We start from the raw sequence: 14465 nt of genomic DNA on the forward strand, positions 1-14465 counted from the left end.
TAACCTCACATAATGTACTATTACTTACAAAAAGGCATTTGCTATGATTGGAAAGGATGTCATGACAGCAGTAAGGAAGGAATAATGCATCTGTCTTCAAGAAAGAACAGTCTTCCTGGAGAAAGAGTGAAAGTGAAATTAGGGAGTGGGGAATGACATTCAAACAAAAGGCTGTGTTTTGGGGAGTTAGTATGTATATAAATGCGGGTGAGTATGTATATACATAAATAGTATCAAGCAAGCAAACAAACAACAGTATCAGCACAAAACTACTGGTGAGTCAGAATGGCTTGAGCTGAGGCTGCAGAAATAAACAGGAACCAGACTAAGTCATACTATGTTAACAAAAATGGATTTAATTTGAACAGTATAGCCATGATCCATTTAAAAGTCTTAAATAAAAGATGGTGCCATCTGACTACTACAGAGCCTGGTGGCCAAGTTGGGGGACACATTTGGGCTGCAAACAGCAAGGTCAGGATTTGAAATAACTGCAGGAAATGGATCTTTCTACTGCTGTAAAAATTTAGTCGGGGAACCGATTACAAGGATCTACATATAACCTCTTCCCTGGGGGACGGAAAACAGAAATATGGGTGAAGGGAGATGTCAGACAGTGTAAGATATGACAAAATAATGATTTATAACTTATCAAGGATTCATGAGGAAGGGGGGAGTGGGGATGGAAGGGGGGAGTGGGATGGAAGGGAAAAAATGAGGACCTGATGCCAGGGATTTAAGTGGAGAGCAAATGTTTTGAGAATGATGAGGGCAATGAATGTACAAATGTGCTTTACACAATTGATGTATGTATAGATTGTGATAAGAGTTGTATGAGCCCCTAATAAAATGATTTTTTTAAAAAAAGAAAGATTTAGTCTTAGAAACCCACAGGGGCAGTTCTATTCTGTGCTACATGGTCTCTGTGAATCAGCAGTGAGAGATTTGACTACTGGGTGCAGCACCGAATTGTCGAGAGTACATAGCACCTACTCGCTAAGAGGCTGTTTGTTGTTATAACTATTACCACAAAAATACAATACATTTACTACAAAGATTAAGAAGATGTTTTAAAAGATTAAAAAAATAACCTCAAAGTTCTTCTACTGAGTAAGTAATGTTAGTAATCCTTAAGATTACTATCATTGTACAGAAATACAAGGACAAAGCATTACAAAGGATAAACTAAGTTTAAATAAAGAGAGAATATCCCAAACTGAGTTGTGTGTGTGTGTGTGTGCGTGTGTAGCATGAATAGAGACATGGAAAGGTGAATATATAGGAGCAGTTTGATGAAGCAAGTGTTGGACAAGAATGTCAGAGACAAGGAATTCCCACATTACGCACAAGAGCAGCGGTTCTCAACCTGTGGGTTGTGACCACTTTGTGGCTCCTCTGGGGGTCGAAGGACCCTTTTACAGAGGTCATCCGATTCATAACAGCAGTAAAATTACAGATATGAATTAGCAACAAAAATGATTTTATGGTTGGGAGGTCACCACAACATGAGGAACTGTATTAAAGGGTCACGGCATTAGAAGGTTGAGAACCAATGCATTAGAGGCTTTATTCCTTGAGTAATACAGGTCCTGGTGTTTTTTAACACTGTATCATAATGAAGGACCATATGATGAGGGAAAAGAATGGAAGGAGGACAAATAGGAGGCTGTTGCAAAACTCAAAGGGGCCTGGATGAAAAATGCTAAAGAGACAATTCGACCTATGTAACATGTGAAACAAAAACAAGTCTCTGGTGCCGTAGGAAATACCACCTTTTAAAGAATAGAAAGATAAATAACTAGAGTTGGAGAAAGAAGAGCAAAAGGGTTTAAGAAGACGGTAATACTGGATTAACAGAAGATCAAGTAAAGAGAAATGATAAACGAGGTCGAGTATATTGTGTGTGCATGCGCATATACAGATAACCTCTGTAGCTGTAGCTGTTGACAAGTTCTAGAAGCAAAATGATTGCACAGGTCCCAGACCTTGGTTTTTAAGTATTTCCCATCACAAAAATCTAGGACCTTTCAGAGAAACGGCTAATAACATGCTGTTCTAGAAGGGTGAAAAATGGAGACATGTCAAAGGGATAAAGAAATCAACTCAAAGGGGCTGTCACTAGTCAAATATGCGAAGATCTAAACAGCGAAACAATGAAAGTAAAAGATACTCCATTGAAAATACTAGTACAAATGAATGAACAAACAAATCAAGGGAGCAGGCAAAACTCTTGCTTATAAATGAAACAAATACACATGACATATCAGAAAAACCTCATTTGGCCGTCAGAGCACTAACTGATTTTTAAAAAATCATGGGATGGTAAAAGCAGGAGATAAAGCTTGATGAAAACCAGAATATTTACATAGTCATAAGTTGCTCTCCAGATACTTTTTTCATTATAAAGGGGAAAATGTTAACTTTAAAATGGAGCAATTTGGCAAATTGTCCACCTTACCCAAGTGGTCAAAGTTGAAAAGGCCAGTAATGGTACAAAGTGACATCCTGGGAAGGGTATCACTGTAATATTCCCGACAAAATGACAAACATGAAGGAAGTCCAAGAAAACCCAAATTGCAGCACAACCTACAAAATAACTAATTAGCCTATGCTTTTCAAAAATGTGAAGTTCAAAGAAAGACTAAGAAACCGTTTGAGATTTAAAAATTGGGAAGAAACAGACTCAATGTACAGCTTTATCTGAGAGTAGATTTTGGACCAGAAAAAAATTTCCCTTTTTTGTTATAAAGGATATTGTAAGCGGGTGCTTCAAAAACTTTGTGGAAAATAAAATTAAAAGACCATGCAATTTTCTCATAAACATTTTGAATTACCTTTGTATACACAACCAGCAAAATTTGAATAAGAGCTGTTCATTAGAAAATAGTATCAGGTCACTGTAATGTGTTGATTTTGAAAAGTCTATTGCAAAATTACATATTAAAATTATCTTTGCTGTTGAAAAATGTGCATTAAAAATTTTAGGGGAAAGGGGACATCCGATCTGTAACTCACTCTTCAGAATTCAAGAGAAAATGAGAATGCAAACAGGGTAAGGTATATCTTAATTAATTAGGGAACTCGATGGAGGGCATACAGAACTTTTTCAAAAGTATGTTCTTGCTATTTCTTTTAAGTCAAAATTACTCTAAAATGAAAAGTAAAAAAAACCAACCATGCAGCAGGAAATTTTATGTAGGCATGTGATTATTTACACACACACACACACACACACACACACTACACACACCCTAAGTTTGTACTGACTTGATCAGGATTATGAGCAAAGCCTGCCATTCCTTAAAGGCGTCTTATACTTTAGTAATTCCATCAACACATATACTCTGCTACTCCTCAGATGGTCTTATACACTAACACTAGGTTTATGGGACATTTCTTATACACCCATCTCTATGGACATGTGTAAATTTACACATAAACAAAACCTCATCAAAAAATTATTTTATTTAAAAAGGTAATTCTACCCTATTAACTTATAAATGAAACTATGTGATACTATATATTTATGTAAAATTTATAATATTTAACATTATATAACATTTGAGATATTGGGCTTGATGTACTTTAAGGGTTGCTTGGGGTCAGTCAATATGACAATCTTCGCTTGCATTATTTATCTTTACATTTGTTGTTTACTTTCTAAGTTTATATTACCAAAATAATGCTTTCATGAATGAAACATATTTACTTAATATTCAATTTACATTTGTGTCAAATTAACGCATATCCATAGAGATCATTATGCCACTGAGAATTTCAAGATTACAAGGCTTAGAAGAAAATGAATTTGAAAGAATATTTGTCTTATTAAATGGATTAAGTCAGCATAAATGGTAAAAGGTAAATGTAAATGGCTTCTGAAAATTTCAATGAGGAAATCCAAATGCATCAAAATGACACAGCCCATAAACCTACTGTGAAAGAAATTTTTCCTAATAGAGTCAAGGCTTCTTCTAAAAAACTAACTTCTGGTCAATGGAAACATAATCATCATGTCTTTAGAGAGAGAATTAAGAGCTCACCCATAAGAATTAAGGGTCAAAACCAGAATGTTTAGAGTTGCTGGATTCTGTACTTTATCTTTTAGACCAGGGGTTGGCAAATTTTTCTGTAAAGAACAAGATAGCAGATACTTTGGGTTCTGTGGTCTGTTGCTACTCAACTTTGCTGTTGAAATGCAAAGGTTGCCAAATAATATGTCAATGACAAGCACAATTGTGTCCCAAAATAACTTTACAAAAACTTGCCTCTGAATTAAAGTATTTATTCAATAATAATGAAATGAAATGCTAATAAGTTATAAGACATTTTTTGCCTTTATCAAGTACAATAGTTATTTTTTTAAATCAGAAAACCTCAATGTCCTATTAAACGAACAATCTTTGGGAGCAATTCCGATTTTAAAAAAGGGCAAATCATACTGATCCTATAGATAGAGAATAATAATCTATTACTCCATTGTGGATTTTTTAAGTTATCATAAAAATCCATGACACCTAATTCCATCTGCTGCACAGATTTACTCACTCACACGCTGCCATCAAGTCAGTTCACTCAAGCTACCCACAGTAGATTTAGTGAAGAATTAAAATGCTAAGGAGTGATTCAAAACTCCTCGGTTGAATATGCATTATGCTTTATGTCAATCTTCCATAGTTTAATCCTTAACTTTCTACTAAACAAATCATATGCTGAATTAAAGATAATGTCTTGAGATAAAGATGAAACAAGAGAAGAAGAGTAGCCACTGTTGAGAAGAGTAGAGCTTACCATGCATACAGAATACTGTCCTTAAATCATCTAACCTAGGTCACATGGAAACGACCCAAGACTTCATGATAAGCAGAGATGCACATCCTTTGTTCACCAAGGAGGCTCGAGAATAACTAACCATAACAACCCCTTGGTATTTAACTGCAATTAACACTGCCAACTTCGTGGAAACCTTACCTCCTCTTCTCATGATCCAAATGAATGAAGATTTCCTGGTCAAGTTATCATTAATTCCCATTTGTAACCCAATATTTTGTCTTGTGAATCCTGAGGTATATTCAGCATGAAAGGTGATGTGCAATAATTCCCTTTGCAAACAGAAATATATGCACATTCACCTGCTGAAAGTGTTGCCAAGTCTACAAGTGAATATGAATATATGATCACGTGAAGCAATGTGCTAGGTGATGTTTATTGTTGATGTCTACTTTAGAAGTTAAACTATGTAAGCCTTGTAAAGCCAAGGCAGTGGTCCTGTGTATATAGGTATAGAAAAAATAGCTCACTTAATCCTTTCTCGCCAGAAGTCGGGATTTTCCCGGAAGAACATCCATTGTCGGCAATGGACGTACCAAAATAACGCCGGCGCCAGTGAGTTAACCACCTCTGTCCTCTTTTCACCTATCATATTTTTTCATGCATCATCCAGCTTCCCAACCATCTTCCTGTTTCTTCACAGAATGCACGCTAGGTTCTTGTGTTTCTTCAGCACGAAGTTGAAAATGGAGTTGAGAAAAGGAGACACATGGTCAGCTGGTGATGTTAACAAGCTCCTTGCTGCCCTGAGAAGCTAGATGGAAATGGTTCGAGTTACAAGGGAGATCATCACCAGATCTGGGAGGACAAAGAGTAATTCATGAAGCTTTACCCTTCCCTCCCACCCTTTTTCATTTACTGATGATCCCTATAGTATGCTTCACAACAAAATCAAGATTACGAAATCTGAAACAACTCCTTCCAGGTTCTTCACTACAGTAGAAAGGCCAAGTAGGCCCACACCTACCAATATCACAATGGCCCAAAGTAAGGGAGATATGAAATGTTTAACAGAACCACAATCTTAGATCAAGACATTTTTAGTGATCTTAGAATTTATAGGCCAGCAACTAGCAAAGTGGTTGGTAGCAGATGCTTAATAAAGGTTTGCTGAATAGCATTTTCTTTTCAGTCACTTGAACTCACAGGTGAAATTCAGACAGAAGTAGTTAAGTCTTTCAACGCCGATATATGTGATTAAATCAGATCAGTGTTTCTATCTAAAATATAATTAAACTATGGGTTCCAGGTTTCAGACTTCGGATTAAATGCTATCTCTAACTTTTAATACATTTCAACCATAATCAGAGTTTTGAAATCAGTCATTGTAAATGTTAACTAGGATGATAGATGAATTAAGAACCCAGCACCGATATATAGTAAACCATCAATGTTTAAAGTCAAATAAAAGGTATTTCTCAGGAATGCAATTCTATATGGGTTATAATTCCAGAGCACACTAAAGTTTGTAGAAGAAAAAAGTATTTTAGCTCCCTTGACACTAAGAATCAGGATATATTCAAAATACGATGGTAAAGAAAGACATTTTATAAGTACAAATAAAATTTTACACTTCAAGTAAAAAGAATCATCAAGCTACATCATACTGTGAAACTGCTTTGACCTTTCAGATAGGTGTGGGGGGGTAAGAAAGGGAGTAACTTTATGAGTATCAAACTGTATGTCCAGAGTAGAATGCAAGCTTAGATCATTGCAGTTATATCTGATTGACTTAAACTACCTCAGAGTAATTCAAACCAGTACAAATACAGAAACAAATTATGTTAAAATTAGATACCTAAACTAAAAACACAGGTTTTTAAAAGATTATGAATAATTATATCTTAGCAAATTTTTTAATGTATATTGAACCAGAGACTTTTCTAAGGAAAAACTTTAAAGCCTTTTCCATGTCCACCTGTGTAGTTATGCCCAGCTGCACCTTCCTTACTGAGCCACAAGTCATAGTTCAGGCTCTTGCAAGCACCCTCCAAACACAAGGGCTTTCTTCCAGGGACTCTGGTGCCCTTGTGCAAAGGTGACTCTAGATTAAATAAACTTCCACCAAGTGATTGTTTCAGCATCTCCCAATTAACTACAGTTTTGAACCCAGAAGTTTAAAAATTGTTACTGCAAGTAGATTTAATATGAATCCTTCCTTTTATAGTTTAAAAAAATAAGATTTCATAAAGTGTAACAAGTCTGAGTTATGTTGAACTACAAGTAGCAAGAAAGAGGAGCATGCCTAAGAGCAAATAGGGAAGCCACAGTTGAAACTAGACTGCACTTAACAAGGCTCTCAATACAACAAAAATCAGGAATACTAGAAAGCACACTGTACAAGCCATAACGACTTAATTTGTTCAGTGTACGGCCAATACCAATTGAGTAAAAGCTCAAGTGTTTAGGGGAATGAGCTTTGTACAACTGGGAGCACAAGAGGTTCAAATGTTCATCTTGCTGTTAATTATTCTCATTCCCATCATAAAATAGAATCATAAATCTATTACATACAGGACTTTGAACAAAACTTTCTAATTGAAGGAAAAAGATTAATTTGTGAATTAGTTTGGCTAAGATGACTCTCTCTTGTCAAGGCTTAACGGGTGTTTGAAATGTTTACAGTTAGCAGAAATTATATTAGACTTTTCAGAAATACACATAGTAGAGAAGTAGGTAGTTTGCCTTAGGCTGTGGCATTCTAAACCTGAATAATTCATGTTAAAAGAAACCAAAATTGTTCTTACCTTTAGGTCTTTCCAACTGTCCAGGAGCTTGGTAGCCAAATCACTTATATCTACTGTTTTATCTGTCTGTTCTTGGCTCCTTTCACTTTCCACATCAGACACACCTTCTTCTTCATCTTGGGATGGTGTTTCCTCAACAATAGGTTCTTCTGGCTTTGTGCCATTGCTCTCTTTTGGCTCTATTTCTGTGTCAGCTTCCGGCTCAGACACAGGTAGCTTACTGACCTCCACTGCAGCTTCACCATCACCTTTGGGTTCAGACAGCTGTTGTGTGATTGGCTGTTGTGCCTGCAATTCGTCTTCTTCCTCAACAGGGACATGTTCTAATTGATCAAGATCCTCCTTGCCATCTTTGCCTTCTAGTTCACTAGCAGCATCAGAAATCGCACTGTCCATGCTATTTTCACTTATAATTTTAAGTCTACGAAACATAAGCTTCTTGGGGGTGTCTGTGTCAGCTTCTGTACTCAGCTTGGTAGAAGGATCAGGGGTGTTGAGTGGTGTGTGAGCTCGTGATGTGTTCTCACTAGAGTAGCCATCTCCTTCACTCAATTGTGGAACAGCAGTCTTGGTCTGAGACCAACGTTGAATGATTGGAAGGACTTTGCTTTCTTCCAACATATTTTTAGTAGGAATGGGCAAGTGTTCCAAAGTCTTTATAATCTAATTAAACACAATAACAACAAAAAAATGAGATCATTTTGTTACAGCTGACTTTTCAAACCTCTGGGTTGTTTCTGCAAAAGTAATATATTGGGCTAGGGGCTTATTAACTAAGACCTTAGTCTCTGTACACAGGATTTAAATATCATGTCATTTTCCTTTAGAAGGAAGGAAAATTACTTCAAGACTGACCAGTAAGAATAAAAGCTGATTAAAAAATATAAGACTTTATATATGTGTGGGCATGTGTGCTTGTAATTATGCAACATTATATGTTTAAATGATACTTCCCACAAACACAAAATGCAGATACCACCTCTTTAGTCATTGATAAATAGCAGTCTAATAAAGGTAAGACTCTCTTCACCTAGGCACCTCCTCTGAAATCCAAGAATTTTCCCACAGTTATTTCCTACTATAGTTCTATCAAACTCCAGGGTGTCACCAGCTTCTTATTGAAAAAATCTCCAGAAAAACGAGGCAAAGAATACTTACTTACTGGCCCACTCCCAAATCGTTTCCCAAAGTGCTCTTTTATTATTATTTTTTAAATCATTTTATTGGGGGCTCTTACAGCTCTTATAACAACCCATACACCAACTGTATCGAAGATATTTGTATATATATATTGCTATCATCACTTCCAAAAGATTTCTTTCTACTTGAGCCCCCCTCCCCGACTCTCATGAATCCTTGATCACTTACATATTATTATTATTATTTCCCCAAAGTGCTATTTTAAATGACTTTGAGATTATATTTAAATTGTGATGAAAAGCTACACATAGACCAAGTTTAGAAAAAATGTTTAGGCAAAAACATACCAACTCCACTAACAATGTTGCCAAGGAACATTTCCTCTGACTCCTTTGAAACACTTATTTAATACTCATAATGAAAAAGAAAAAAATACTCAAAATGCTCTTGCTCTTGACCTCTAAAAGTGCCTCACCAGTTTTTGGTTTCTCGTTTTTTGAAAAGGATTAAATGGATCCTTCCTTGAACTATGAAATGTCATTATAACTCAATCTTGTTGCTTGCCTTGAACTACTAACCTTTAAAGACTTTAGGGTGAAACCATGGGCACACTTACATCTAACAAAAAGTTAAAGGAATGATGAATTGAATTAGTCATTTAATACCAGTGGTAAATACACTTAAATTCATAATCATCAATATTATCACTTATCCCCGCTTAAACAATCACATAGAGGTCTTATAATCTTAAGAAACAAGCAGGTGTGGACTGACCTCTTCCTGAAGCTTTTGGTTACTTTCCCGGCCATCACCAAGCTCTGCCATCCAGATCCATAGCAAAGACAGGCCATGACGTTCCAGAAAGGATTTCAGGCAGGACTGAGAGTGTGTGTTCTTCCATGAGGGAAGGTGGGCAGGCAGGCATGATGTAGGATGTCAAGAAAGGGACAATAGCAGATAGACTGTTGTTACAGAGGGGTTGCAGATAGAACTAAGAGTTCATTCATATTCACAACAAAACCTAGAAACTCCGTATCACTTAACCCAACCACATAAAATAATAAAACATTACATTTACAGTTTTGCTGAAACTGTTTATATCATATGAATGTCTTTAAGAGATTTTTCCCTCTCACATTCACAAGCCTGTTCAAAGGGCTTTTATTTTCTCTTAATAAACTGGAGTAAATAAAATTACTGTAAAAGTTCCTTTGAAATCATGTGATACAAAAAACACTAGTAAACCCAAGGTGAAAAATATGCTATTATCAAGGGCTATGAATAGTACCAAAAAACACGCCCCCCTTTTTTTGCTAGTCAGAACGACCAAGCCAGGTCTACCATTAGATGAAATGACGTGAAATTCTTCAGCCATTTTTAAGTGTACAAGCTTTGAAGGTCATGCAAAACTCACTACTCGTTTTTAAAATGGAATAACTGGTAAGCCTTTTTTATCAGATTAATACCCCATTAACATTCAAGATTATAGTCTAAAAGCCCCACTCCAAATTCAGAAGTAAATTAATATTAAAATGTTTACCTGTATGAGCTCAAGACAGGTAAGTTTCTGCTCCAAAGTTTCAATTCTAACCATTAAGCGGGATAAGCTGAGCACCTGGTTTTTATCTGAAAGACCTTCACCATTTTCCATCAGAGCTTCTAGCTCTCCATCCACCTACCATGGCAAAGAAAATGATCAAGTTATAAAATAATGCTAACTTAAGAATCAAACACCCTGAAAAGGGGCACAACCTCACCAGTAAATGAGAAAATATAAAAAAGACCACAGTTAAAAATCATATCACATAAAAAACCTAAAAAATAAAAATCATGTCACATTCATTAGATGAAGAAAGTAGTAAGTCTGCAAATCAAGTCAAGGTACATATATAAATCAAAAGAAAGATCTATAGTCAATGGAAGTATAAATTGGTGTAATCAATATGAAATTGTCACTCTTTGACTATCTACCAAGCATATACTGGTACTACACATCAAGCACAATATTAAATTCTAAACATACTGCAAAGAACCAAAACTGAAAAATCTACCTTTAAGACGGACAATCAAACAAATATTAGATGAAAGTACTTGTAAAAAGTAGATCTTGAAATATCAAAACATTTCAAATCTATTTCTACAAAAATACTTTCTCTTAGGTGTATCTGGCGATTCCCTAAAAGTGTGCTTTAAAGCAACATTCATAAAACCAAAAATTAAAAATCTGCCAGTAACCAGTCTGTGGATTGGTTAGCATAAAATAGCGTATACATACAATAGAATATTATACTACAGTGAAAGGAAGTATAGTCAAATGCAACAACATTGATTAATCTTTCAAATGTGGAAAAAAGGCGAATTCCAGAAGAGAAATATATGGATCCATTGTATGCACCACAATCCATTTAAGTAGATATGCACAGTTGAAGTCCATGTATTTCAAGGCTCAAAGGCACATTCAACTTAGGCAGCACCCTACCAAAGGCTAAAACCCTGTGAGACCTGTACACGTCAAGGAGCTCTGCCTCTCACAAGTCTCACTGTAATTTAAATCTGCACTCCCCGGAGGACCACTGAGGTTGAACACCCTTCCACAGATGCACTGGCTACTTGCATATGTAAAGCTTCTGTTCTGTGGAGGTGGTTTCTTTTTCTCTGGTGCTGACTAACTACTAACAAAAGACCTGTATACATTCTGATTAAGGTGCCCTGGTAACACAGTGGTTCTAAGTTGGACTGCTAACCACAGATAAGCAGTTCAAAACTGCAAGCGGCTCCGAGGGAGAAAGGGTCTCGGGGCAGTTCTAGCCTATCCTACAGGGCAGTGGTTCTCAACCTTCTTAATGCCACGACCTTTTCATACAGTTCCTCACATGTTGTGGCGACCTCCAACCATAAAATTATTTTCTTTGCTACTCCATAACTCTAATTTTGTTACTGTTATGAACTGTCATGTAAATATCTGATATGCAGGATTTTCTTGGTTATAAATTGAACAAAATTGAACATAATTAAATCACACAAACAATATGTAATTATATATTGTGAAATATTTATTTCTAATGACAAACGGACCCACCTGGAGACAGATAGAGGAGTGGTGTTTTGGTTCCTTAAGACCATCGGAAATATGTGTTATCTAATGGTCTTAGGCAACCCCTGTGAAAGGGTCATTTGACCCCCAAAGGAGTCGTGACCCACAAGTTGAGAACCGCTGCTACAGGGTCACCAAGAGTTGACATTGGCTCGACTCCAGAGAGTTTTGAGTTTATATATTCTGGATTCTAGTATTTCTTTGGTATGTTAAAAGCAAATGTTTCCTCTCTTTTTTATAAAGCTATTCACACTATTATATAAGTTACTGATTTGAGTTTTCACAAATTCAAACTAAGACAGAGGGAAGTTTTGGTCTGTGGTAGTCACATAGCCTGTTGTCAATTTGAGACTTGGGGTGGGGTTTAACCTGTCAATCAGGTCACGGTTTCATGACCTCTTTTGGTGGCATTAAGGAGATAAGTAGCTTGCTGGAGGCAGGACACACACTCACTCCCTGAAAGACATTCCTGTTGGGAAGACACATGAAGCGGCACTAGAGCCTGGAGCTGAAGGAGTCACATGTAGACCCACACGCCAGCGCTGAGATGCTTCCACTGGATTCACAAGACTTTCCACCCACTGGCCTATCATCTTCCTGCATCTGGCATCACCATAAGTGTTGTGTGTGCCTGAAGAGGAATTTATACACTGGTATCGGACATATGGGCTAATATCAGATTTATGGACTTGACCTGGACTGGGATGTTTTCTTAAAGCTCTTTAATTTATACACGAGTGTCTATAAATTTGTTTCTCTAGTCAACCAAGTATATACACATAGTCTATTTCTAGCTGTAGTGTACATCCAAGCATAGCAGGAATCTATAACACTTTCATCAAGTAAATCCTTAATTAGACACCTAGTTGTATGATACGCCCAAACAAGGAAAACACCTGCCTTGGAAGAGCATATCGTTTTAAAAGGAAATCAGCAATAAATAAATACAATCATGAAAATAAGGTATAAGAAATGTTTACGAATCAAGGATTAAATGGGAAGATGTAGACTATAGTACACTTATTAATATATTGTATTAAAACATACAATGTATTTTGAAAACTGCACTCTAAGCTGCTGCTGTCTTGTCATTTCCACTGCATCCCTGCACCCCACCCCCCAGAAAAAACGATTCTCGAGGCTAACTTATGGGAATTCAACAAGAGATGCTACCTTCTACAATTTTGATCAATTGTAACTAACCAGAATTAAGAATCTAGACCGGAAGAGGGCATTTCAGTAGGAAACAAAGGCAAATGACTTTCTGTATCATTCTAAAAACAAATTCATTCTAGGTTACTCCTTTATCTGGGCAATGCTTCATCCACGACATTCTTGTCCAACGTAACTTCCAATTCATACCTGGAGCAACCTAGGACTTCAATCGACCAAATGATTTGACACATTATTTTACATGTAATTCAGTCCAAAATATGAAGACCTATCCTGAGATGCACACACCTTTCCTAGAATAAAAAATCAAAGAGAACCAAAAAGGAAAATCTGGGCCTTAGTCTCCTAGAGTTGTCCATAAGTCAGTCAACATTCTTATAAGGAAGGCAGACAGTCATTTAATATAAGGATGATATAGATATAACACTGCCCAAGAAATCATTATATTTTAAAGACACTGCAAGTTTTCAGAAACAGTAAACAGCTATTGGGAACTTTTTACAGAGATTTTAGCTTACATCAACATATTTAATGACAATTTAGTGGCTGTTCTGGCAAAAAAATAATTATATGAACTAAGAGTTAACAGCAAAAGTTGTCTTAATGAAATTTTAGGGAAAATGCACTATGATAGTCAAAACTAATGACCCAGCAACTTCACTTCCACGGATACACTATAAAGAAACTCAAGCATGTGCAAAGATACTCAATATGACATTAATTGCAAAAAGACTACAAACATAAATGCCCACCAATAGAAAAATAGGTAAACTGCTCTAGGTTGAAAAAGCTGTTAAGAATGTTTATCTATTTGCTTTGGTATGGACTTTATTAAACAAATGGCAGGAATTTTTCTTTAAAACTTCTAATATATAAAAAAATAACTCAATTAATTTTAAAATGCAAAACCACTAAATTGTCTCCCAGGTGGGAGGAGATGTGGCTGCTCTCCACAGTGTCTGACTATAATTTAAGAGTACAGACAAGAACAAGAATTTCTCCCCCTTTCCCCTCAACCCCCAACTTTAAGGTTATCAGAGATAAAGTAACCTTCAACAATTTCATTCAAGATTTCCAGGTTTTGGCAGATGTCTGCTGTAGATTAGTTATCTGGGAAAATTTACACAGCTATTGTTCTCAAGTAACGTCCATAAGGGGTCATGTTGACTAAAAGCAGTATTTCTAACAGGATTTAAAGTTTGAAGGATTTACCTCATTCAAAGAACTGTAAAATTCAACCTAAACAGACATACTATGGACTTTTCCCCAATTTTCAATGATTTTAAGTGCATACTTGACTTGTAATCAATTAATATGATGCTTCTATCCAAAATTCCTAGTGTGATTGTAATACAATTCTGAACTCTACACCTGTGACTATAATCTCATTTTGGAGAACATTCTCTGCTATGCTAGTGGTTGGATTAGGGTAAATTAAGTGCTGGTCTTTAGTAGAGGGTGTGAACCAAGTCCTCCCAAGA

At 36.2% G+C, this 14465-nt stretch overlaps 1 protein-coding gene across 1 annotated transcript in view; it reads right to left on the reverse strand.

The window, feature by feature from the left end:
* SETD2 (SET domain containing 2, histone lysine methyltransferase) overlaps window positions 1-14465 on the reverse strand; it is a 106871-nt gene that overhangs the window by 61881 nt on the left and 30525 nt on the right. Inside the window, exons 9-11 of the mRNA XM_004703993.3 lie at window positions 10258-10392; window positions 9492-9611; window positions 7578-8240 (exon numbers count right to left, since the gene is read on the reverse strand). Of these exons, the coding sequence (XP_004704050.2) occupies window positions 7578-8240; window positions 9492-9611; window positions 10258-10392 (918 nt within the window). The remainder of the gene's footprint in view (window positions 1-7577; window positions 8241-9491; window positions 9612-10257; window positions 10393-14465) is intronic.

Source organism: Echinops telfairi, unplaced genomic scaffold (genome assembly GCF_000313985.2).
Source record: "Echinops telfairi isolate 266 unplaced genomic scaffold, ASM31398v2 ScPeMD7_7420;HRSCAF=8458, whole genome shotgun sequence".
Taxonomy (NCBI): Eukaryota; Metazoa; Chordata; class Mammalia; order Afrosoricida; family Tenrecidae; genus Echinops; species Echinops telfairi.